The sequence below is a fragment of the Peromyscus eremicus genome, chromosome 9, assembly GCF_949786415.1.
Source record: "Peromyscus eremicus chromosome 9, PerEre_H2_v1, whole genome shotgun sequence".
NCBI lineage: Eukaryota > Metazoa > Chordata > Mammalia > Rodentia > Cricetidae > Peromyscus > Peromyscus eremicus.
In genome coordinates this window covers 65,825,151-65,851,488 of record NC_081425.1, presented here as the reverse complement: position 1 = coordinate 65,851,488, position 26,338 = coordinate 65,825,151, and the positions used below count along the sequence as shown (strand labels likewise).

General features: G+C 37.9%; 1 protein-coding gene across 1 annotated transcript in view; it reads left to right on the top strand.

Moving 5' to 3' along the window:
• Positions 1–2,911: 2,911 nt before the first annotated feature.
• The window catches only part of Rnf17 (ring finger protein 17), a 119,892-nt gene continuing 96,465 nt past the window's right edge, over positions 2,912–26,338 (top strand). Inside the window, exons 1-5 of the mRNA XM_059273571.1 lie at positions 2,912–3,063; positions 6,621–6,715; positions 18,517–18,605; positions 21,069–21,180; positions 22,513–22,584. Coding sequence (XP_059129554.1) covers positions 2,931–3,063; positions 6,621–6,715; positions 18,517–18,605; positions 21,069–21,180; positions 22,513–22,584 — 501 coding nt within the window. The 5' untranslated portion in view covers positions 2,912–2,930. The remainder of the gene's footprint in view (positions 3,064–6,620; positions 6,716–18,516; positions 18,606–21,068; positions 21,181–22,512; positions 22,585–26,338) is intronic.

Below are 26,338 nucleotides of genomic sequence, written 5' to 3'. Positions count from 1 at the left end.
TCAAGCATGAGAATGAGAGAAAATTCCTTTTCAGGTAAATAAAAACTGACTCCATTCACCAGTAACAAATCCTTAGTTACATATACTTCTTAAGGATGCCCTTGAAGAAGAAAACTTATCCTAGGTAGAATGTATGGAATACAAGGGAGAATAAAAAAGTAGTCAACATGTCAGTATATTCCAACAGATATAATAAAACTAGACTATCTAAAACTAAATTATTTCTGGTTGGAAGGCATGTGGGCATTTGCGCTTTTTCTGTGTACTTCCTTATTTTAAGGATAAACCATTAGAACAATTTTAAGAGCAGAGGGAAGAGAGTTCCAGGCAGAAGTTCCTGAGGCTGAGAAGTACTTGATCTACTGTTGTGGGATATTTGTACACTGTGTCAAGATGTACTGTTGTGAATGGTAAAATAAAAAGCTGAATGGCCAATGGCTAGGCAGGAGATATAGGTGAAACTTCCAGACAGAGAGAGAACTCTGGGAAGAAGAAAGGTGGAGTTACCAGCCAGACATGGAGAGGAAACAGGAGGGACAAGATGGAAGAGAGGTAATGCCATGTGGTAGACTATAGATTTAAGAATATGGCTTAATTTAAGTTATGAGAACTAGTTAGTAACAAGCCTAAGTTAATGTCAACATTTTATAATTAATAATAAGTCTCTGTGTCATTATTTGTGAGCTGAGGGTCCAAAAAAAAATCTGACTACAATCTACCTAGCAAACTGAGAAGAACAGTGTGTTGGAGAAATGAGACTAGAGAGAAAAGCAGAGGCCAAAGTCATAAGAATTTATCACAGCCATTGGCAATAAGGGTTCCAAACAAAAGACCTAACAAATGTAGATAAATGCATATCATTGTATTCTTCACTAGTCCTGATTATTCAGCTTCGGAGACTGCCAAAGGCATAATTCTCTGCCCCATGCCTGATGATAGAAATACCACTGATATTCAGAAGTACCACTATACTATACCACCTCAGAGATTCATATTTTGGCCAAAATGAATCTCTATGCAATGAGATTGTTATTATTCAAATTACACTACAAGAAGCAAATAGTGGTGTGTGCCTGTTACCCCAACAGCTGTGGAAGCTCAGGTGAGAAATCACCTGAGTCCAGAAGTTTGCAATCAGCCTGGGAAATGTAGTCAGACTCTGTCTCAAAAAGCAAAAAGCAAAAAAACTAGTACTGATACCTAGAGGAAAAGACTGTTGTATGTGCCAAAGTGGTAGTCAGCATGAGGTTTCAAAGTTCTAAAACAACCTACAAAGATTGCTAAGACATCAGTTGATAAAGAGAAAGGGGTGGATGTTTCAGAAGAGGAGGAAAGAGACCAAACTTCTGTAAGCTAAGAATAATCAACATGTTACATAAGAATACTGGCTTGATTAGTATTCGGAAGCACCTTAAGTTTCATTATGAGTCAATAAAAACTACTGGATGGCTGAATGGGAACATCCATATTTCTTCCTAAAGGTAACAAGGAATAAGGAGTTTTCAGTAGGACTATGCCTTTAAATTTTTTGTTTGTTTGTTCGGTTTTGTTTGTTTGTCTGTTTGAGACAGGGTTTCTCTGTGTAACAGCCCCAATTGTCCTGGAACTCCCTCTGTAGACCAGGCTGGCCTCGACTCACAGAGATCTGCCTGCCTCTGCCTCCCGAGTGCTGGGATTAAAGGCATGTGCCACCACTGCCTGGGTCACTATTTTCAAAAGACACTCTAAAAAAGCAATCATGTTCATAGTAATTTATAAGTGGATGACACACATTTAGATACTGAGGTATACTGTACGTTCACTTTTACAATGTTTCAATACACATATACAAAATTCAAGGTAAAAAATAGTTTGTTTTCCAAAAAACAAAAATGTCACTTGCTGTTCTAGAAAGGGTGTGCCTCTGAGCACAATTTTTTCTTTAACATACAGTCATATGCTCAACACAGAGAGGGAAAGAAAAGCTATATACACAGGCTTTATTCTTTGCGGCTGAGTCTGTCCTGCCACCTCTGGGTGCTTCTTCTGAAACACTTCTGTCACTTATCTGCCATATTCTTTCATTCTTTTTTTCACAAAACCACTCCCGTGCTTTCCTGATTCAAGAGCTAAGTCCAATATTCAGGATGCTCCAAAAGTCTTCTTAGCCCTCCAAAAGTCCCACATTAAGGAAACTAATACTCTCGCTGAATGATTTATGAATTAATTCTTTAGCACTGCATCTCCCAGCTAAAGTCTCTCCTAGTGTTCTTTCTCCCTGGAATGCTTACTTCCTGTTTACTCCTGTTAGTAGTAGTGGGGTTTGGGGGCGGAGGCTTTCTGTACTATTGCAAACCATATTGACTTCATGTCTTAAATACTTTGTTTCTAGATACACACCTCTCAAGCAGACATCTATTAGTTTGCAAACTCTTAGCATCCCTGATGCCTCCCAAGACAGAGCCTTGTAGATGGGTCTCAGCAACTGTTCGTTAACGAGCATCCCTTTGTTTGGAATTAATTGAATCTCTCACAAGGGTAGCTAATTGACTTCTCTGCTACAGCTGGAATCAAGGTCGGACAGAGATTGCCGCCCTAACGCAGAGCAGGTAGAGAAGGGACCTCCTTTGTTCCAAAGACCTGATACTTGAGGTTCCCTCACGATGTAAACAATAACACACAAAGCCCAAATCTGAGTTGATTAAAGGTGTAACGTGGTGAGTCCTGGGCAAGATGAAAGGTAAACTCAAGGCCTCTTTCTGGAATGCAGGTGTCCAGGATAAAACTGAAAGCTCAGCCCCACGCAGGAGCAACCTGGGGCAGTGGGGGTGGGACCTAGTCTCTCTGCCTCCTGATTGGCTACCTATGGCCACCAGATTCCTATGATTGGCCCTCGCCGCAAGGGCCGCTGGGACTCGCACGTGCTGCTGCTCCTCACCGAGAGAGGAGCGATGGCGGCCGAGGCCTCGACGACGGCTGGGCTCAGTGCGCCTTCCTGCCACATAGTGGGGAGTAAGAGTGGCCCGCGGGGTGCTTCGGGGTGCCAGTGCACTCGGTGTGGAAGAAAGGTGTCCGTGGCCTCCGGTGAGGAGCCCGGGGGTGGCTGGGGGGTCCCCGTGGGGCACGCGGGCCGGCGACTGTGGGAGCTGTGCTAGGCCTGTGAGGGTGAGCGTGTGTGAGCGGCCTGGGCCACCGCGGACGGACGGACGGACGGACGGACGGACGGGGCCAGGGCTTGTGCGCAGTTGTGCCCCTCAAGGTTCTCTCCACACACCCGGGAAGATGGAGCCCCTCGCTGCCCTTCACAGGCCACTGCCGCGTCTCTGGTGCGCTTTCCCCTCACACGTCCGCAAGTCGACAGACTCCTGGAAGAGCGGGCCTTGAGGAAGCCTATAGTGCTCATGAGCTGGAGTCCCCCTCCTCCAACTGTTTCCTCCTTTGGTCAAAAAAAGCCAAACAGGCCGGGCAGTGGTGGCGCACGCCTTGAATCTCAGCCCTCGGCACAGGTGGATCTCTGTGAGTTCGAGGCCAGCCTGGGCTACAGCGTGGTGGTTTCCGGGACAGCCAGGGCTACACAGAGAAACCATGTATCGAGAAACGAAAACAAGAGAAATGTTGTGTGATCTTGTGGTCAAGAAGGAACGAAGCTTGATTTTCCTGGGTAGTTTTTCTTTCGAGTAGACTGAAAGTTCTTAGATGAAGGGGGGGGGGGGGGGAGGCCCAGTTTATCTTTAAGCACTGACGGGGGTGAGGGGGTGGGGGGACCACTACAGTTCCTTTTGTGGATATTGTGATTTGGGTTTTGTGTTTTAAGGAGGCAGTGCAGAGTTTTTACCTTTGTTCGCCATGTTTCTACTAAGCTCATTCCCAATCTACAAAATGCATTTTTAAGTTCAGGTTATTTTAATCTAACAAGTACTTCAGAGAATTTTGACAGGAGTAAGTTGTTGCATCTGAACTCCTTGTTCCTTTGCCTCTTTAAAAGTGAAGGTCAGTGGCTCTTTCAAGGTGGCCACCATTTAGGAGACAACCTTCTGTAGGGAAAACTGGTTGCACTTTGAATGGGGAGTAGCATCTCTGTGGAGGCATTTGTTTTTCAGTAGTAAGATCTGAACCCAGACACTTGTACATGCCAGGCACACTAGCTGCCCTTGCTCTAGCCTCCTAAGTAGTCAGGATTACAGGCTTGCACCACTAGGCCGGCTCTATTTGGAGTTTTGATCAATGCTTCTTTAGAAAATGTACATTTTAAGATGAAAATTGTTACAAAATAAGGTTTGTTTTTGTTTTTGTTTTTGTTTTTTTCGAGATAGGGTTTCTCTGTGTAGCTTTGGAGCCTGCCTGGAACTCTGTAGCTCTGTAGATGAGGCTGGCCTCGAACCCACAGAGATCCGCCTGCCTCTGCCTCCCGAGTGACAAAATAAGGTTTTTAAACATAACCCTTTAAAGCTACGGTTTGTTTTTAAAGCTAGGATTTGGAAATACTCAACTGGTAAAATAGTTATGTTTTGTAAGCTGAAGTATACTGTAGGTCAACTTGTACAGTGTTGGAGCTGAGAAATTTTATTGCTTTGGTTAATATCTCTGAAATTCAAATATGACTTTAAAATCATTGTGCCAAATTTCAGTTTGATGAAGAATTAAAATACCTTAATAAAAGCCAAATTAATGAATTATTATAATTCAGTAAGAATTCCATAAATGTGTTCTATCAAAACATTACTAACTTTAGTTCCCTTTAAAAAAAAGATTTTATTTTGTGTGTAAGGGTGTTTTGCCTGCATTAAAATATAGCATCCTTGTACCAAATTTCAGTTTGCTGAAAAATTAAAATACTTTTTAAAAATTTTATTATGTATTTATTTTAGATATGAGTGTTATGTCTGCATGTATACCTGCACACCAGAAGAGGGCATCAGCTCTCATTATAGATGATTGTGAGCCACCATGTGGTTGCTGGGAATTGAACTCAGGACCTCTGGAAGAGCTGCCAGCACTCTTAACCACTGAGCCATCTCTCCAGTACCCTAAAATACTTTAATAAAAAGTCAAATTAATGAAATTATAATTCAGCAAATTCCATAAATGTGCTCTAGCAAAACATTACTAATTTTAGTTTCCTTCTTAAGAAAAATGGTTTTATTTTGTGTGTAAGGGTATTTTGCCTGCATGTATACCCATGCACCCGGTGTGTGCCAGGTGCCTGAGGAAAAAAAAAGCTGGCACTTGTTTTTGGTTCTCTGGGGAGGCAGAAACAGATCTCCGAGGCTTACTTGCCAGCTAGCCTAGGCTGTTTGACATGCTCCAGGCCAGTTAGAGACCCTGTCTCAAAAATCAAAGGGGCCCACTTCTGAGAAACAGAACTCAAGGTTGTTCTCTGGCCTCCACATGTATCACAAATGTGAATAATCACACACATAAAAATAAATATTTTAAAGTTACATAATTTTTAAAAAGTTTATTATGATAAGCTTCAAATTCTACCTAGTACATTTAAATACTTTAAAATAATATTTTAAATACATTAATATATACATTCTCTCTCCATATATATGTGTGTGTATATACTATATATACATATATATGTATTTATAGTGTGTGTGTGGTGCATGCATGCACACATGCATGCATTTGAAAACCAGAAAAAGACTTGCAGGAGTCCATATTCTCCTTCTATTATGTAGTTCTAGGGATCGAAGTCAGGTCATCAGGCTTAGCAGAACACATCCTTGCCCACTGAACCATCTTGCCCACATTTAAATCTTGGTATCTTGATACTATATTTTCAAATGTTAGGTTTACAAAGATAGTCTTAATGTGGGTCATGTGTATGAAAATAATAACATTTGGCTTCTACCCTGGTTTCCATTCTTGCTAACATCTTAGATTACTGTGAGAGAATTCTTACCAGTGTTTCATTTCAGCTTTTCCTAATCCTTTCATAAGATAGGAAATACAAATTAGCCAAGGGTAATGCTATCAAACAGATATGGAAACATAAGATTGGAGTCTGAATTAAACTTTTTTCATTTTTATTACGTATTTATTTTTATGTGCATTGGCATTTCTCTTGCATGTATGTCTGTGTGAGGGTGCTGGATCCACTGGAACTGGAGTTATAGACAGTAATGAACTGCCATGTGTGTGCTGAGAATTGAACCTGTGTCCTCTGGAAGAGCAGCAGGTTGAGTGCTCTTAACCTCTGAGCTATCTCTCCAGCCATGGATTAAACTTTTTAATTAGCCAGATTACCAACGCATTTTTCCATCTTTAGGTATTTTTTAAATATACATAATATTTGCAGCCATTTAGACATGATATTTACAAAGGTCAAATGAAATATGTCAGAACACTCTGTATGATTGTAAGATACAGCAAGTTCATGGTTGTATCGGTTCAAAACTGGATTCATGCAAACATTAAATAGCTCTGCATGATTTGCTTCCTGATTTTTCTCCCCTCCCCCCTTTTGACTTCATTAGTTTCTCCTAAATGTTATTTTAATAAGTCAGCCTTAAAAGATATAGATATCTTTTTCTATGTAATAGAATACTTTTTGAGTTTGCCCTTTGATGGAGAACTATTCCCCATTAGACATGAACAAATTGTAGAATATTTAATTGATGAAATTTCATCCATAGGTCACCACCATGAGCTTCAGTGTGGACATGCCTTTTGTGAACAGTGCTTATTAGTAACTCAGGAATATACCACAAGTAAATGCCCTGATTGTGAGGTAAGTTTTCTAATCTTTCATATTGAATACATCCTCATGTAATAGATAAAAATGTTAGACAACTAAAATGTTTCCAATAAGAAACTAGAAACGTATATTCTGACTGCTTAGTCGCTGAGTAAAGAAGCATTAACAGAAGATAAAACTTTCTATGGAACAGGAAGATGGATCTTCAGGTAAAAGCATTTACAGTGCAAGCCTGAAGACCTGAGTTTGGATCCCCCAAACCCATGCAAAAGACATGGAGTTTCTCCCTTGACCTCCACATTCATGCAATGATACATGTGCACACTCACACACAGACATGTACACATGTACATAAGACATAAGCATAATGATACAAAGATACAATGATACAACTTTTCTATCCATTTTATAATTCTTCAAAGTAATGAAGAAAAAAGATTAAAGTCATAGATACTGCCACATATTTTTGACTCTTGGGAGACATTGGTGGAAAGCTTACTCTTTTTTTTTTTTTTTTTTTTTTTTGGTTTTTCGAGACAGGGTCTCTCTGTGTAGCTTTGCGCCTTTCCTGGAACTCACTTGGTAGCCCAGGCTGGCCTCGAACTCATAGAGATCCGCCTGGCTCTGCCTCCCGAGTGCTGGGATTAAAGGCGTGCGCCACCACCGCCCGGCCGGAAAGCTTACTCTTTATATCAATGTAGTATGTTCCTTTCAAAAATCCTTCATTTTCTATGCCAAAACCATGCAAACAAACTTGGAACTCTTCTCTTCATCTTTGTGTTGTGAGCTGATATTTGTAGAGACATTGTACTGTAAAGAAACAGAGAAGCAAGACAAGTGCCAAATGTGACTATTTACCCCAGAAGGATTCAGTATATAGCAGTTCAGCTAGGGCCAAAATCTTTCAGCCCCTGAGAGTGAAAACAACAAATACAAATACAGTTTGATTTCCACAGTATGTTCCACAGAGTTGACTATAAATTCTGTAAACTTACTATTCCACTGGAGACATGGATTGGATTCATATCCATTGTTTTTCCTGGCAGGGTAGTATTTAATATGGAGGTGTAAGATATAGATGGAGTTCTTGTTTTGTCAGCCTTAGATATCTGAGCTTCTGCTTTCATGAGATGGAAATAACGCCTGCTTTTTTATATTGTAATTATAAGAGTCACAGCTGAATGATGTAAAAATACTCTACAAACTCCCAGGGCATTAAAATAACCTTTCAATATTTAGTTGTAGGTTCATTGCCTTCCAAGTTATATACAGTACACCTATATATGCTATAATTTGTGAATGCTTTAATTATAACAGAAATAATTAAGCTGTTTTGTCTACTTTGGAATTACAAGTGATGACCTTTATTGTGGGAAATTCTCCTTATCTAGAATGCATTTACAAATAATGGCTTTAATTTTAGGGTTGTGATAAATCTACTTTGAAACATTTGAACTAGTTTTATTGTTACTTTGGGAGGGATGTGAACTGTTCTATCCTTTACTGTACCCCTACCCCTAAGACCCTATGGTGATCACGTTTTTATTAAGATTTCTGAGATTCGCTAGATCATCCCTATTTAGGAGTTCTCTAAGAAGCCTTCCTAAAACTGGTAGCCATTCCTTTTGTATTGGTACCAAAGACTTATTTGGAATAATATATAGGAAAAATAGAAGAATCTACTCCAAATTAGTGACAATCTGAATTTAAGAAATGTGGTTTATTACTTTGGAATGGTCTCTGTGCTCTAAATATTAAAATTTTAGTACTTGTATTCACAGATGATTTATAGTTATAATTTTACATGGAAATCAAGTGCTGTTTCCTTAAAATTTAAGCCCCAAACTATCCCATTCACCATTGACAGGTATTATTTTGTTCTTCTGGATTTAGGTGAATATGGACTTACATTTATTTTTCCTAGTTGTATGGTTTTTTCCTAATACCCATGCCTGCTTTTGATTGGTAGTAGCTAGTTATTGATAATAACCACTATATAATTTTATACAGCAAAATGATAGATTTTGTGCTGTGATAGGATCATACAGATAGCACTCTAGAAATACTGTCATTTTCTTGACCTTTAAACTATTTTTAAAATATGTTAGTTCAAGGGGAAAAGATAAATAATCCAAATAAAGAGATAATTAATATATATTATTAAAGTGCCATGTGATTAGAAATGTCTTTATATATAGGAGGGGATTGGGGGGGGGAAGGCTGGAGGGGTGGGAGGAGGGAAGAGAGGGATCTGTGACTGGTATGTAAAATGAATAAAAAAATTTCTTAATAAAAAAAGAAAAAAGAAATGTCACTATATAAAAATTTTAAGTGTAGTTGATTGTGGTGGTACATGCATGCCTTTAATCCCAGCAGTCTAGAAACAGGCAGGCCTCTTTTGAGTTTAAGACAAGCCTGGTCTATAGTGAGTTCAGGATATCCAGGGCTATATAATGAAACCTTGTCTCAAAAAAAAAAAAAAAAAAAAAAATTGGCGGTGGCGCACGCCTTTAATCCCAGCATCCTGTGAGTTCAAGGCCAGCCTGGTTTCCAGAGCGAGATCCAGGACAGGCACCAAAGCTACACAGAGAAACCCTGTCTCGAAAAACCAAAAAAAAAAAAAAAAAAAAAAAAGAAAGAAAAAGAAAAAGAGAAAAAAAGAGTACTTGTTTTGTTTTTGCAGAAGACTGAAGTTCAAGTCCTAGTGGCTCACAACCATCTGTAACTCCAGTTTCAGGGGATCTAACTTCCCCTCTTGGCCTCCACAGATCTGAGGCATGAACATGGTGCATAGATATACATGCAGGCAAAACAATCATAAATATATATGCACACATGCATTTACTTAATTATATATATTATTAAATATGTCTGCATTTTAAGTTAGGATTCTTTATACAGTGTTAACTGAAATCTTGTAGCATCATTGTATTTAGCATTTTTTCATGCTTTCTAGAAGAAATGTCCTCTTTCAAGTCTGCTTCTGGTTACAGTAACCTCTTACTAGGAAATGATAAGTTTATGATAAGATTAACTAGAGATGGAATTTCACAATTAACCAGAAATTAAGATTTTTAGCTCTCAATTTTGAGACTATGCCTAAAAAATATCATTTAGTCCAGTGTGGGTTGTTAATAGTAACATTTTTCTTAACTAAGTAACTAATACATAGTTAGGTAGCACATTTTACTTAGAACCTTGGAGGAAGTATGGCTTATCAGTTATTGGAACATACTGTTCTTACAGAGTTCAGCTCCTAGCACTCTTGTTGGGCTGCACAGTCATCTATAACTCCAACTCCAGGAGATCTAGTGTCGCTGTCTTTCACAGATACCTCCATTTACATACACAGAATACAAATACAAATGATTTTTTTAATTAAAAATTAATGTTGAGGAAAAAATTCTTCACTTAGAACAACTGTTCGATACCAAATACTTGCCTTTCACAATAATGACAATTAGTAGCATCTAGTAGTCTGCCTTATCTCTTAGCAGTATTGCCCCATTCTTGTCAAAGTCCACAATAATGGATATATAATAAAGCAAATGTTTTTTGGGTTTTTTTTTTGTTGTTGTTGTTGTTGTTTTTGAGACAGGACTTCTCTGTGTAGCTTTGCAGCCTGTCCTGGAACTCGCTCTGTAGACCAGGCTGGCCTTGAACTCATAGAGATCCACCTGTCTCTGCCTCCCAGGTGCTGATTAAAGGCATGTGCCATTACCACCCGGCATAATAAAACAATTTTAGTTAATACAAAGTTTGCACAATTTCTCAAACCCATCCTCATTTTCAAAAAATCCTATCAGCAAGCTTGTAATTGCTAGTTCCAAAGAAATTCACATTTTGAACTGTCATGTTCATTTTAGAGTTTGGCAACTTGATGGGGAGAAAAAGTACCTTCTTGTTAAATTGTGGTTTGCTATCAATGAAACTTGATAACCCTAAAGTGGACTGACTCTTCATGCCTCACACATGTGACTTACCAGTTGTTCTCCTTTGCTTATTTTCTTTTGAAGTTATCCTTTCTCTTAACTGTAAGGCTACTTTATGCAATGGAGTTAACACTGTCTTGTGTAAACAGAAGACTGTTAGAGGTCTTCTCTACCTCTGTTTACTGTATTTGGCAGCTTACAAGGTTTTTAAAAGCATACCTTCCTATGTCTCAGTCATAAATACATGTATGTTTTAGTACTTACGTTGTAAAGAGCATATATTTAGGGCTAGAGATGTGGCTCTGCAAGTAAAAGCACACGTGGCTAAGCTTTATGCTCTAAGTTTAGAATCCAAAGTGGAAGGAGAGAATCAACTCTCGAAATTTGTTTTCTGACTTCTGTGCATGGCACACTTCATACATGTACAACAAGAAAATATTTAAATTTTTTAAAGTATATATTTAGGAAAGATAGCTGATAACATGCAGTCATGATTGGCCAGAGTCTCCAGGGAATGATCTGGAAACAGCAATCAGAAAAGCATTCTAAATAGCTAGAGGGAAAGGCCATACCCAGGACAGTAGCAGCAATCACAGAAGACACTGGGGGGAGCCTTGTCCTTTGGGCATAGATACTTGATATTGCCAACAAACAACAGAAGCAAGATGCCATTTCAAAAAGACTTCTGCTGCTGTGGCACTCCAGCAGCCTGAGAACCTTGGTGAAACATAGTCTCAGAAAACTCTTAGTGTCATGAGCCTGAAAACTGACAAACAATACTGAGAAACTACAGAAAATAATTGAATCAGATTTACATTACATTCAGCAAGCTGAGAATTTGGTGGAACCAACATACATACCAGAACTTTTGACTTAACTGAAGCAGCATGCTGGATATTGGCAAGCCCTGCAAAAAAGGTGGGGCTGCATTCACAACCAGAGCTCTGAGGAATTGTCAGTGGTGTTCCAGATGCCCCTTCCCATGAAGCACTGGCCACAGACTAGGACAGCATCAGTAACCAACATCCAAAGGAAGACTCAGAGAGAACAGGACCAACCATTGCAGAGGAGTTCCTAGTGACAAGACAACATTCCTGGAGCTGGAGAAAGAACAAGAGACAGTCTAGATGAAAGAAGGCCAATAGTCAGCCAGTCAGTTTTCATACCCTACATCTCCACCCTGCGTGTTCTTTCCCTGTATCTGTTCTTACTTGTTCGATAGCCAATGTCACCTTAGCATTTAGGTTGGCCCTACTCTATTCTTGGTCTATGTTGCCTCCTTCTCCCACTCTTTTACTACTTTTACTTTTTCCTCTTCCAAAGAACATCTGGCCTGGTGTGCATCGTCTCTGCCTCAGCATCCTGATAGGTAGTGCTAGCCCGAGAGATGGGGCTGTTCTACTCCCCTGCCCCCGAAAGCGTATCTTTACTTCCTCTTTAGTCTACCTTTAGGCAAATCACTTATTTCCCTTCTACTTTTCCTTCTATGAACATTTATCTTCCTCTACTTTCTGTGATATCAATACTAATTACTAGTCTTAATGTCTTTTTTCCCCACTCATACCAGCAATAACTAATATATTAGTACCCATAGAATTCAATGTCCCTTTTCACTAAAATGACTAGTGCTTAAGGGGTGATTATTTATTGTTGGCTGTTACTTTGATTTTATGCTGGGTCTGCCACTGGATAATAACTGTTGTTGTAGACAGTATTCTACTCATGGGAATACTAGGCATAGATAGAGTCTGATGCCCTGGATACAAGTCTTACAAATAAAAGACAAATCATCTCTACCACAAACTAGTCCTTCCTGAACATTGCAGACACTTTCATTGAAAGAATAAAGGTGACCTAAAAATATTCAACCAACAATCTAACTCATAATGCACAAGTCCCTCTGCAAAAACACAAGTAACATGAAAAGTCAAGATAACACATCTCCTCCAAAATCTGCCAACCTCAGAGTAATGACCTCTAATGAGGGCAGTTTAGGCAAATTCTAGACAAAGAGTTCAAAGAATGATGATAGTTGTGTTTGAAGAAATTAAAGAGAACACTATAAACTTCTGAGTGAATTCTCAAAGCACAAAGACAGCTGAGTAAATCAGGCAGTCAGCACAAGATATAAAAGTGGAATTCAAAAAGGAGAAAGTCTGAAGGGAAATGCATCTGAAGAGATGCTGGAAATGAAAAATTAAATGTAAACTCAGTTAACACCCTCACTAATAGGACGGACCGCAAGGAGGGTAGAGCAGTGAGGGCTTGAAGACAATGCAGAAGAATTGTTACATTCTGTTGAGGACTGATAATTTTTTTATGTGGATTTTTTAAAAAATCAATTCAAGGTCTTTGGGATGCCGTGAAAAGACTAAATCTTCAGATAATGAGTAAAAATGGAGAAGAATTTTATGGTGAAGTCATAGACAATATTTCAGTACAATCATAGCGAAAAATCCTGTATTAGTCAGGGTTCTCTAGACCTGCAGTTCTCAACCTGTTGGTCACAATCCCCTTTGGCAAACCTCTATTTTCCAAAATATTTATAATTTATCACAGTAGCAAAATTACAGTTATGAAGTAGCAACAAAAATAATTTTATGAGGAACTGTATTAAAGGGTCACAGCATTAGGAAGGTTGAGAACCACTGCTCTAAAGGAACAGAACTTAAAGAATGTGTGCGTGTATGCGCACACACATGTACATAGATATCATAAAGAGGGGATTTGTTAGAATGGTTTGCAGGCTGTAGTCCAGCTAGTCCAACAATGGCTGTGTATGGTCCAAGAATCCAGTAGATGTTCAATCCATAAGGTTAGATGTCTCTGCTGGTCTTCAGTATATGCTGAATCCTGAAGGACTGAGCTCTAATACCAGTGAAGGAATGGACTTACTAGTGACAGCAAGAACAAACAGGCAGAGAGAGAACAAGCTTCTTTCTTCCATATCCTTACATGGGCTGCCAGCAGAGGGTGTGGCCCATATAAAAGGTCTAAAATCTGCAAAAAATCTGGTAAGTTTGGATCTTTCCACCTCACATATCCAGAACAGAAGTGGATCTTTCTACTTGAAATGACATAATTAAGAAACAAATCTCTGATAGATGTACTCAGCCATTTGGGTTTTAGTTAATGCCAGATGTAGTCAAGTTGACAACCAAGACCAAGAATAGCCATCACATCTCCCTAATTTAGAGAGGCTCATCCAAGTACAAGAGGCATAGAACATCAAATAGCATAAGATAAGAACATCCCCAGTGTCGTGCATAATTAGTACACTAAATATAACAGAACAAAGAAAATGTATTGAGTTGCAAGGTAGAAACACCAAGTTACAGTTAGAGGTCAAATAGCAGCTGTTTTTTCAGCAAAAACTTTAAAAGCCAAAAGGATATAGAAATATATACTTCAAGTCTGAAAGACCACAGCATCCAGCCAAGACTACTGTGCCCAGAAATATTGTCATAATTGGTGTTGAAAGAGAAACACTCCATGATAAAAGCAGGCTACAAGAATGTGTGATCATTTAGCCAGCTCTACAGAGGATGTTGGTAGTGATTCTTCAGACTGAAGGGAATGATAAACACACAGAAAAAAAAAAAAAAACAAAAGATGCTAGAACAAATGATTTTTAAAATACCAAATTCTCCAAATAAAAATAGCAGAACTTGATTTACACTTTTCAGTAATAACTCTATGCATTAATGCTCTCAATCCTCTATCAAATGACACACATTAGCAGATTTGATTAAACGTCTGTTTTCTTGCTCCAAGATATACATCAAAGATAAACATTATTTTATGGTAAAAGGATGAAAAAAAGTATTCCAAGCAATTGAAACTAGGAAACAAATAAGAATCTCTAACATCTAACAAAATAGACTTCAAACTGAAACTAGTCAGGACAGATAAAGTGACTTCCTGCTGACTAAAGGAGCAATCAGGAAGATAGAAGAATTCTAAGTATAGATGCACCAAAGTTCATAACTACTAGATACAAAGTCACAGATGAGCCTCAACACAAGGGCTTATGTCAATTCTGATGTAAACTAAACAGAGTGAAATGACATTATAGACCAAATGGATTCTATGAAACAGCACAGAATAGACATTCTTCCAAGTATCCCATGGAAGTTTTTGTAAAATAGGTCACACATTTTACACACATTTTTGTGAGACATAAAGCAAGTCTCACCAAATAAAGGAAAACTGAAATAGTTTTTGTAGTCTGTCTGTCCACAATAGAATAAAGCTAGAAATAAAAAGGTTTGTTAAATGGTAGATCGATCACTAACAATTCCTAGAACTGAATAAAAATGAAGACACAACACACCAAAATCTAATGGGATACAATGAAACCAGGCTCCATTATGGAAAACACTGTAGAAGTTTCTCAAAAATCTAAAAGTAGAATTTTCATCTGACCCAAGTATTCTGTCCCTGGGCATATACCCAAAAGATTCTATATCCTACCACATAGATGCTTGCATGTTCATATTTATTGCCACTCTGTTCATAATATTAAGAGAAATTGAATCAGACCAGATGTTCATTAACAGATAAATGGATAATAAAACTGTGATACATACACACAGTGGAATTTTATTACACCATAAGGGAAAATGGAATTATGAAATTTGTGGGAAAATGGGTGAAACTGGAAAATATTAAGTCAGGTAACTCAGGTTCAAAAAGATAAACACCATGTGTTCTCTATGATGCCACTCTTAGCTTCTACTTTTATGTATGTGCATCTATGTGGAAGTGGGTACATGTAGATTCCAGGGAAACTAGAAAAGAGCCCATGGGAGAGGGATTCTTTAAGAAGGGAAGTAGAACATGAGATTCCAAAGTGGAAGGGTAGATACCGGGAGTGAGAAGGTTTAATGGGGTAGGGGAGAGAACAGGGAGATGGGAGAAAAGATTGGGAACTAAAGGTATATAAAAAGGCCATAAGAAAATCTGATACTTGATAAGCTAATCAAAAGTGTTTTAACAGAGGTACCCTTTGTGAATGGGTAAAGCTGTCCCCCCAAACCATAGGTTATTAAAAAAAAAAATTCCAATGTCAGGGTGACTGTAGACTCATAATTGGTTAATTTTCTGAGTTGTTAGTCAAAGAAGGCCCCCCCACATAATCCCCCCAAACAATACAGGCAATTGCCACTGCCTTTAGTTGCCCACCAGCACTAGGTGATAAAAAAAAACTAGTGAAGACATCAAATGCTTTGGGCAAGGCGCCTAGAGAAATCACGCTGGCACTGGGCTAGAAGCTTCCTCCCTGCTGGCTAGCCCTCATCGTGCCAGGAGTTGCCATGAAAACTTGCAGGGGCAGATTGTCATCAATAGTCTTACTCAGCTATAGGCCTTGAGTTCAATATCATCACCCAGGCAAGATGAACCCACTGGTTTTTTTGGGTTTTGTTTGTTTGTTTGTTTGTTTTTCGAGACAGGGTTTCTCTGTGTGGCTTTGTGCCTTTCCTGGAACTCACTTGGTAGCCCAGGCTGGCCTTGAACTCACAGAGATCCGCCTGACTCTGTCTCCCGAGTGCTGGGATTAAAGGTGTGCGCTGCTGCTGCTGCCGCCGCCGCCGCCGCCGCCGCCACTGCCACTGCACCACCACCACCACCACCCAGCATGAACCCACTGGTTTAATAGTGGCCAGTCTGAGAGAAATGGATGAGATCTACATGAACAACATGGACATGAGTGGGGGTAATGAAGGGCAAGGGTCGAGGGAAAGAGAGCTTAGGGGAGCGGGAGATCCCAGCTGGATCAAGAACAGAGAGGAAGAACAAGGAATAAAAGACCATGATAAATGAAGACCACATGAAAATAGGAAGAAGCAAAGTACTAGAGAGACCCACAGAAATCCACAAAGATACCCCCACAACAGACTACTGGCAATGGTCGAGAGACAGCCCAAACTGACCTACTCTGGTGATAGGATGGCCAAACACCCTAATTGTCATGCTAGAAACCCCATCCAATGACTGAGGAAACCGGATGCAGAGATCCACCGCCAGGCCCCAGATGGAGCTCCAGGAGTCCAATTGGCGAGAAAGAGGAGGGTCTGTGTGAGTGAGAATTGTTGAGACCAAGGTTGGATAAAGCACAGGGACAAATAGCCAAATGAATGAAAACACATGAACTATGAACCAATAGCTGAGGAGCCCCCAACTGGATCAGGCCCTCTGGATAAGTGAGACAGTTGATTAGCTTGATCTGTTTGGGAGGCATCCAGGCAGTGGGACCGGGTCCTGTACTCAGTGCATGAGTTGGCTGTTTGAAACCTGGGGCTTATACAGGGACACTTGGCTCGGCCTGAGAGGAGAGGACTGGACCTGCCTGGACTGAATCTACCAGTTGAACTCAATCCTCAGGGGAGTCTTTGCCCTGGAGGAGATGGGATTGGGGGTGGGCTGGGGGGAAGGTGGAGTGGGGGATGGGAAGGGGGAGAACAAGGGAATCTGTGGCTGATATGTAAAATTAAATTAAATTATAAAATTTAAAAAAAAAATGTGGCCAGTCTGTTATGGGTAATTGATGGCTTTCTGATTAGATCTGATGTCTGCTGCACAAGAGAGAATTCACACCTGGGACTGTAAACCTGATCAAAAAGCCATCACTGGGGAAGTCATTAATGGGGAATCTAGTGCTGTTGATAGACAAGATGGTCCTTCCAAACAGCTGTAGTTTTGTCCATAGATTAATGCAGCTGTCAGCTTTGGTCAGAGAAGCTGCTTTAGTGGTCAGTGGTGACTGCAGAGACTCATAACTGATAATAAATGATTGTTGAGTGCCCAGCCACAAATGGCACCTCTCCAAGGCTCAGGGAACAATCCAGAAGAATAGGCGGAAAGATGTAAGCCAGAGGAAAGAGTGAGAACACAGGCTGACACCCTAACCAAGAAGCTTTATGTAGTTGATACCTACTGGCAAAGGAAAAACCAGTTTCTTCCAATGAAGTCTTACTGGATATATTAACCACACTCCAGGTTGGGCCCCATTCTCAGGAGTAGTTGGACAAAAGGTCTCAATGGTATTTTTGTAAACTTTTTTCTCATTTTGCTATGTTTGGGCATTTTTGTTTTAATGGTATTTTACTTATTTCTGTTTTTAAGGATTTTATTTTTTAAAGTCTTGGTAAGTTGCTTAGGCTGGCTTTGAAGTTATGATCCCTCTGTTTTAGCCTCTGAGGTAGCTAGGGATACAGGCCAGTGCTACCAGGCCTGACTATTAATTTTATATTTGGTTAATTTTATTTGGTTATTTTTAGCATGTTAAGTCTATCTCCAGAAAATTGGCACAGTTCTCCATTTATTCAATTCTTGTTTTATAACCAATAATGTTTTTAGAGTTTGTACTAGATAGTATTTTGTAGTTTTGAACAGAATAAAGATATCACAAGGTGTATAGTTTAGTAGCAAATTTTATTTTATTTTTTTTAATTTATTTATTTTTTATTTGCATTGGTCTTTTGCCTGCAGGTGTGTCTGTGTGAAGGTGTCAGAACTTGGAGTTAGAGACAGTTGTTAGCTGCCATATGGGTGCTGGGAGTTGAACCCGGTTACCCTGGAAGAGCAGTCAGTGCTCTTACCCACTGAGCCATCTCTCCAGCCCCTAATAGCAAATTTTGAATTATTACAATCATTTCCTTTAGAATTGTAACAAAAATTATTTTGGATAATTTAATGTTCTGTTAAATAACCATTAGGGTGCTAATTTTTGCCCATATTAAGGTAAAACCACAAGTAGTTTTCCCTTGACTAAAAGAGACTTTCAGAATCTTTATTTTTACCAGTTTTGTTTATGAATAGCACACAAAAAGTTGTTTGGGTTCTGCATCAGTAGAATTTATTGAATGACCATGAGTTTGTTTAATCTTATTTTGTCTTAAGATTCATACAACTGTCAGTATGAATGAAGGGGACTGCCCAATGGATGGACTTAAAGAAGATTCTTCTCTGGAAGCATTGCAACCTAAAATGTATGTTCTTGTATACACTTATTTTAGCACTTAAAGCTCAGTGCATTTATAAAACAATTTCAAAAATATTGATAAAATGTTATTGTTAAGTGTGTTTCTAGCCTGTTGTTTATAGAATGCTATTTAAGTTCATTAATTTGTCTTGACTGTTAGTGGAATGTAGGATCTGGCTCCAAAAAAAGCAGCATTAGTGTTTCCTTACTTAAAACAGTGCAAGAAAACCTTCAAACAGGAGCCTGAGAATCCAGAATTAGCTAAAGTTATTGCAGCTGAATGATAGTAAGTTATAAAGAAAAAAAATACTTTTCTGTTGATCTTAAGAATGGTATAAATACAGTATGATGGTGAAATGTGATTTGAGAGATGATTTATAAAAAGAAAAATAGCAACTTTTGAGTTCTTATTTTTCTATTCTATGTGACTTGGCCATATATATAAAAATAAATACTGTCTTTGAATTGTAGGTTTTTAGTTCCATATATTAATTATATGGGGTTTATTATACTTTCATATATGCATATATTTTTATCATACTCACCCCCTTTATCCTTGATAGAGATTTTTAAGCATAACTGAGCTATACACAGCTATTATGTTATTCTTTTATAGCCTTAATCATTTATCTTTTCAAAATTAAAAATCCCCTGCTAGTCTATAAGCCTATTTAAGAGCACAGACCCATCTTATTTCTCTTTTTACCCCTAGAGCAATACACAGCGCAAACATGTACGTTTGTTAGATAAAAAGCCATATTTTTATATTTTCTATAGTTTTCCTGAACCCTTATGTTAGTCACATTGTGGGCGGTGCCATCCCCGGGCTGGGCCCTCCCACATCAATCACTAATTAAGAAAATGCCCTACAGACTTGCCTACAGCTCAGTTTTATGAAGGCATTTAGTCAGTTGAGGCTCCCTCCTCCCTGATGACTCTAGCATGCATCAAATTGACATAAAACCAGTCAGTACACCAGCTTTCTAGGACCTTACTTACATAGTTGTTCATATTTACATAAATTTTAACTTTTTAAATCATATTTAATATGATAGTCTAAAAGTAAAAATATAGGGGGTTTCAAGGAACTATCTCATTTGGAACTAATTTTATAAATAATACCAAGTAAATTATCCAAATTTCTCATATTGTTATTCATTTACCTCCTACATATTTTTGCTTTGCCAATATTGTCTATGTCTATATCCTGTCTTCCATTGCTACTACCCCACTTAATTTTCTTGTTTTCTTTTCTCTGTCTCATTTTACTTCTATACTTTTTTTTGCACTCTAGCTCTTCCTGGCCTAGCCAATTAAAATCCCAAATTCTTTAAACTTCAATTACTGGATTTTCATATTACCTGGTCCATAGATTTTCTTTTTATACTTTAATGAGTTAGGGAGAAACTAAAGGAATAAATTCTAGTTGTATCTTTGGGTGGAAAACCTTTCACCTGAAGTTTGGCATCTAGGTGTTGACAGATACAGTACTTCTCTCACCTCCTGCAAACGTAACTCACCAGTTACTTTCTCCATGAGCTCTGTTTGAATCACAAAAATACAACTTTAGAAATCATTGTGACTCAATGGTTGTAGATCTTGTCTCCACAGAGTAGCCATTTTTATCAAATTTGGGGTTGCCAAATTTGGACATCTGCAAAAGTGAAACATAATTTTTTAAGCAGTATAGACTGGGTTTAAACAAAGAATAGGGATTGTGATAGATGATGAGGGCTCATTCCCACCAGAGGAGACAGCAGTTCCTCCTCCATGCTAGCCAATCATTGCTGTTTAGATCATTCAGTGCTTTCAGCTCTTCTGATTTCCTCCAAAGAGGAAATTACTTCCTTTTGAAATTTTCTGGTGTAAAACATTATGCAAGTTAATCAGATTATACTCTTGTCTATATATGTGTAATGTAAAAGTTTAAACTTTGTTCTAAATGACCAGTTTTTAAATTAAACACTCTATGTAAATTTTATATTAGAAACTCTTCATTCTTAATTTAAATGCAGTTTGGTTTAGATAGTTTTATATATAGTTTGTTTTGTGTGGAGTTTCAAGTTTTCTGAGATAGGGTCTCTTATTACCCAAGTTTATCAGTACACTTCTAATAGCTGACATTTCTGTGTATAAGTACTTATTTGTATGCATGAGTTACTTTAATTGATGAACTTAAAACATTTCAATCATTATTAGTATTTCTTCCCCCAAAAACTAAGTAAGTAAAGATGACTAAGAAATTAGAACATGGTATAAGCCATTACTTTCAGGAATTTGCTTAAGTTAAATTTATATTAAAATTAAATTATGTGAAAGTAATTTTTATTTATGGATTCTCCTTATTGATAATTGAGAACATATTTTTATAAGTCATCACCTGAATTGTTTTTGATAGAGAATAAAAATGAGAAGGCATGGAGATTATATTCATGCTTGTATTTCAAGTAATACACTTGACCTTTTTTAGGGTAAAGAACTGCTCTTCAGACCTTAAAAAGACAGTGGACCAACTAATTGTTGATTTGGAACATTCATCCTCTGTGCACAGGACTGTTTCAAGCCCGTCAGCTGTAATGTTGGTATGAAAAACATTGATCATGAAGCATTGTGAAACCAAACATTTGGCTTTATGCTAGGTAGCTGAACTTTTCCTCTCAGGGTTCCTACAATTATCAACTCTTTTAGAAGCTTAAAAGTAACAAATAAACCCATGCTCCTCACTGGAATCTTTTCCTTTGCTCTCTGCTTAAACAGTTTTAACCTGTGTTTATGACAAACCTGTTTGTCAATCTCTCTTTTTCCTGAGGCATACTTCGAGTGACTTGGTTTGAAGTTCTTGATACTTACCTGAATACAGTTTTCCCCCCCGTAAACCTAGTTACGTAATCTAAATTCCCTGAAACATATACAGTTAAAGTTTTCTAAATTCTGAATGTAGTTTTCCAATTATTTTAATGACAGCTAAGAAGCCTAACTGCATTTGTTATTGATAATGATATTGTTTGTTATTGAAGATTGAATTTTACCTATTACTATTCTGAATAATGTTAATGATAAACATTTACTGAACTTGAGCTTAGAAATAGAACAGACTCTAAAATGAAACTAAGTGAAATAGAGTCTTCTTGTAAAAATCATTAATGATCTGGAAGAGGGGAGTGAAGCCTAAATTGTACTCATTCTCTTTTTTTTAAACTCTAATTTAAAAACAAAAAATAGAACCTTATGTTGCCCAAGCTGGACTTGAACTCACTACATAGCTCAAGATGATCTGATCCTGCTACCTGTACCTCCCAAGTGCTCTGATTAAAAATGTGTGTTAACACATCTGATTATCAAGTTAAACTCTTCGCAGAGCCATATTTATAATCATCTTTTCTTAAAAACTGTTTGTCTATATACTTTTTTCATGATACATTTTCTGAGATAATTTTAAATTGAAAAATGGATTCATGGTACAATTTTACTGTTAAACAATATTTTATGGTGGCTTTGGTGGCATGTGTTTGTACTACCAGTCTTGGGAGGCTGAGGCAGAAGACTCACAGGTCACTAGGTATGGTGGTGTATTACTATATCCTCAACACTATAAAGACAGGAGCAGGAGGATTATTGCAAGTTTGAGGACAGCCTGGTCTACAAAAATGAGTTCCTCTACTGACTGAGGATATAGCTCACTGGTAGACTAGTTGCCTAAGGTCCTGGATTTCTATCCATAGTATGGGAATTTTTTTAAATTTTAGATAGGCAGGATTAGAAGTATTTTTATTGTTGTTGCTTGCTTTTACACTTCATTGGTAGATCTTTGTTGCATTTATAACCAAAATTACAGCTCAAGTTTTTACAACTATAATGTATCTAAGCATCTGTTTTTGTGTGTTATATTTGTATGTGGTTCCCTCTCTTCTTAGGAGACAGAAGAAATCGATGAAGCACTGAAGATAGCAGGCTATAATTTTGAACAATTAAGTAATGCTATAAAAGTAAGCATTTTGAATAATTCTACCAGGAGGTAAAGCATGGCCTCTTTATGAAAAAAAAACCACTTTTTAGTTATCTTTATTATAATAAGCTTGCAAATAAAAAACATCATGCGCCAAAATTCACCATATCTAAAGCCTGTACATCTCACTGAACTTCTACACAGTTAGAACAGCAACTCTTAAGCAGTCATGCTTCACGTTAGATTTTATACTTCACTATCGAATATATTTTTATATATTTACTACCAGAAATCCATGGCAAAGTTAGAACTAAAATAACAATTAGCTTTATAACCTCTTCCATTACTTATGTCCTTTTTCATCTCTTAATAATCATTTCTTGTTCTCTTTCTACATGTTATACTATATACACTTACATGTGTTTATATACATACATAGTGTTATTGGCTGTGTTCTGGATATCAGTGAGAACATGTGGGTGATTTTTTTCTTCCTGAGATTATGTCCCTTCACTTAATATTACACATATCCTCTCTTTTGGGAGCAGGATGTGGCAGTATGGAGGATTGAACGTAGAGTATGATGCATGTGAACCAATCGCTCTACCACTGAGCTACAACCCCAGCCAAAATGTCCTCTATAAATGTATACATTTGTATGTATATCACTGAGTTTAGCACTCAGTTTTTAAACATAATAATATACTAATAGAGAAACATGCAAAAGAATTGGAAACTACCCCTGCCCTCATGACCTGCCTGGATTGAGTTTGTAACATTATTATTCTAAGAAGGTTCATAAAGTCAGAGTGTATGAGGAATCGGGATATGTACTTTCTGTGAACTGGATTTTCATCTTTGCAGAATTTGCACCTTGTTTATCTGTGTCCTCCAATGGAGAGAGTCTCGTTTTTTTTTTTGCTGCTTGCTCTACCTGACAAGAAACTAGCCCTTAAGCACCCAGCAACAACATTTTTTTTTTTTCGGTTTTTTGAGATAGAGTTTCTCTGTGTAGCTTTGCGCCTTTCCTGGAACTCACTTGGTAGCCCAGGCTGGCCTCGAACTCACAGAGATCCGCCTGGCTCTGCCTCCCAAGTGCTGGGATTAAAGGCGTGCGCCACCACCGCCCGGCCAACAACATTTTTAGAATGAAGGATTTCAGGGTTTTGAGCTGGTTGTGTGTTATTATTTTTTTTACGTAGAAGAGGAAGACTCTGTGGATTGATTAAATTTCACTTTTTTTTAAAAAAAAAAAAAGCTTTTACTGGCTATTCCTTCATTTGTTAAATCTTTAAACAATATTTCTTGGTTTCCAATGAACACATAGTGTACTTTCTTGTTTAAATTTATGCTGTGTATTTTATTCTGCTTGATGCTACTGTAAAAGGAATTGCTTCTTTAATTTCACTTTCAAACTGTTACTGCTAAGTGGAAATATAATTAATACTTTATGTTTTAAAAATCAGCTTTCTCAAAAGAAATTAGAAATACAATAAAAGTAATGGGGTGAGAGTTATGAGAAAGAAAAACATTGAGAAAAGGAGAGAATAAAGAATGTTACTTGTGATGACAAGCTTGTACTTACAAGCACCTCTGTGTTAAAATAACAGGATGTAGGATTTCAACAACTGAATTTGAAAGGGGCACAGTTCAGCTCCAAGCCAGCCACCCTCTACTCCAAACCCAATTCCTTTCTTTCATACAGCACCAAAATAACCCCCCAAAACACAAAAGTGGAAATCAAAACAAATAAGCAAAAGACCAATAAGAAAAAAAAAAAAGCCAAAACAAAACAAACTGAAACAAAAAGTTTACAAAACTACCATGGAGTTTATTTTGCATTGGCCAACTACTCTTGGACATGGGGCCTGCCTTAAAGTGTAGTTGATATACCCAATGAGACTCCATTGGAGAAAACAGATTTTCCCTTTGCTGGTGAATATCAATGGCATATAGCTTCTTGGTTAGGAGTGGAAACCCCTGTCCACTTTGCCTTCTCAGTGTTGGGCATTTGTCTTGATCCTGTGTAGATCTTGTGTGTGCTGCCATAGTGTGTTTGAGTTCATATGTACATCAGTTGTTGCATCTAGATCTTGTTTCCTTGGAGTCATCCATTATAGTCATCAATTACCTCTGGCTGTTACAATCTTTCTGCTTCCTCTTCCACATATACCTGAGTGTTGGTGAGGGAGGGGGTTTTGAAGACATTTAAGACTGAGTGCTCCAAAGTGTCTCACTCTCTGCATATTGTCCAATTGTGGGTCTCTGTATCAGTTCTCATCTACCGCAAGTAGAAGCTTCTCTGATGAGGGCTAGGTGAGGCACTGATCCATGGGTATATCATTATGTCATTTCTAGTCATTTTATTGCTATGTTCCTTTAGCACAGTGGTTCTCAACCTTCTTAATGCTACGACCTTTTAATACAGTTCCTTTCATGTTGTGAGGACCCATAAATTATTTTGTTGTTACTTCATAACTGTAATCTTGCTATTGTTATGAATTGTAATTTAAATATCTGTTATGCAGGATATTTGAATGACTCACAGGTTGAGAACCACTACTTTAGCAGAAGAATAATAGATTTTCCTCTAGGGCCCATGACCTATTTAGTCTAAGGCTCTTAGACTAAAGTAGCATATAGAGAACCTTCCAGTACCATGAATGCTAGTCAGTTAGGGTGAAGTGTCTAGTTAGGAACCAGCTCAACTTCTCAGTGTTCAATGATATAAGTAAGCATTGTCTTCAGCAAATAAGGCCTTACCATCAGGTTGTAGAGAGCAACTAATAGCCATGGCATTAGCCTGTGATATTTAGAGGTTTCCATGAAGTCCCTTTGGCCAATGACTCAACAAGATATAACCCATTCCTGGGAATGAATATATATATATATATATATATATATATATATATATATATATATATCCTCCTTTATCCTTCTTTTCCATCCCCTCCCTGTTTAATCCTCCTATTCTAATTTCTCCATTTTCTCGCCATAACTCTTATGTTTTATTTCCCCTTCCTTGGGAGATGCTCTCTTCCCCACTAATACCTTACTAGGTACCTAACCTCTGTGGCTATTTGAATTGGCATACATTTTGAAAGCTTAAAAGCTAACATCCACATATAAGAAAAAACATACAGTATTTGTCTTTTGGGGTCAGAGTTACCTCACTCAGAATGGTTTTTTTTTCTCCACTTACCTACAGATTTCATAATTTAATTTTTTAATAGCTGAACAACCTATTGTGTAAATATGTCACAGTTTCATATCCATTTGTCAGTTGAGAGACATCTAGGCTATTTCCAGTTTATGGCTGTTATGAATAGAGCAGCAATGAAAATGGATAAGCAAGCATCTCCATAGTAGGAGGTAGAGTCCTTTGAGTGTATGCCTAAGAGCAGAATAGCTCAGTCTTGGGGTAGATTCATTCCCAGCTTTGTGAGGAAACACTGATTTCCATAGTGGCTGTACCAGTTTGCACCCCACCAGCAATGAAGTGTTTCTTGCTAGCATGAGCTGTCATTTGTTTTATTGATCTTGGCCATTGTGACTGGGATAAAATGAAATCTAAAAGTAGTTTTTAATTTACATTTCCCTGATGGCTAAGGATGTTGAACATCTCTTTAAGTGTTTCTTGCTAATTTTTGTTTCATCTTTTGAGGACTCTGTTTAGTCTTGTACCCTGTTTTTAATTGGGTTGCTTTCTTGATGTTGCATTTTTAGATCTTTACATATTTAGATACTAATTATGTGTGATTGTTAAAGATCTTTTCCCATTCTGTAGGCTGCCA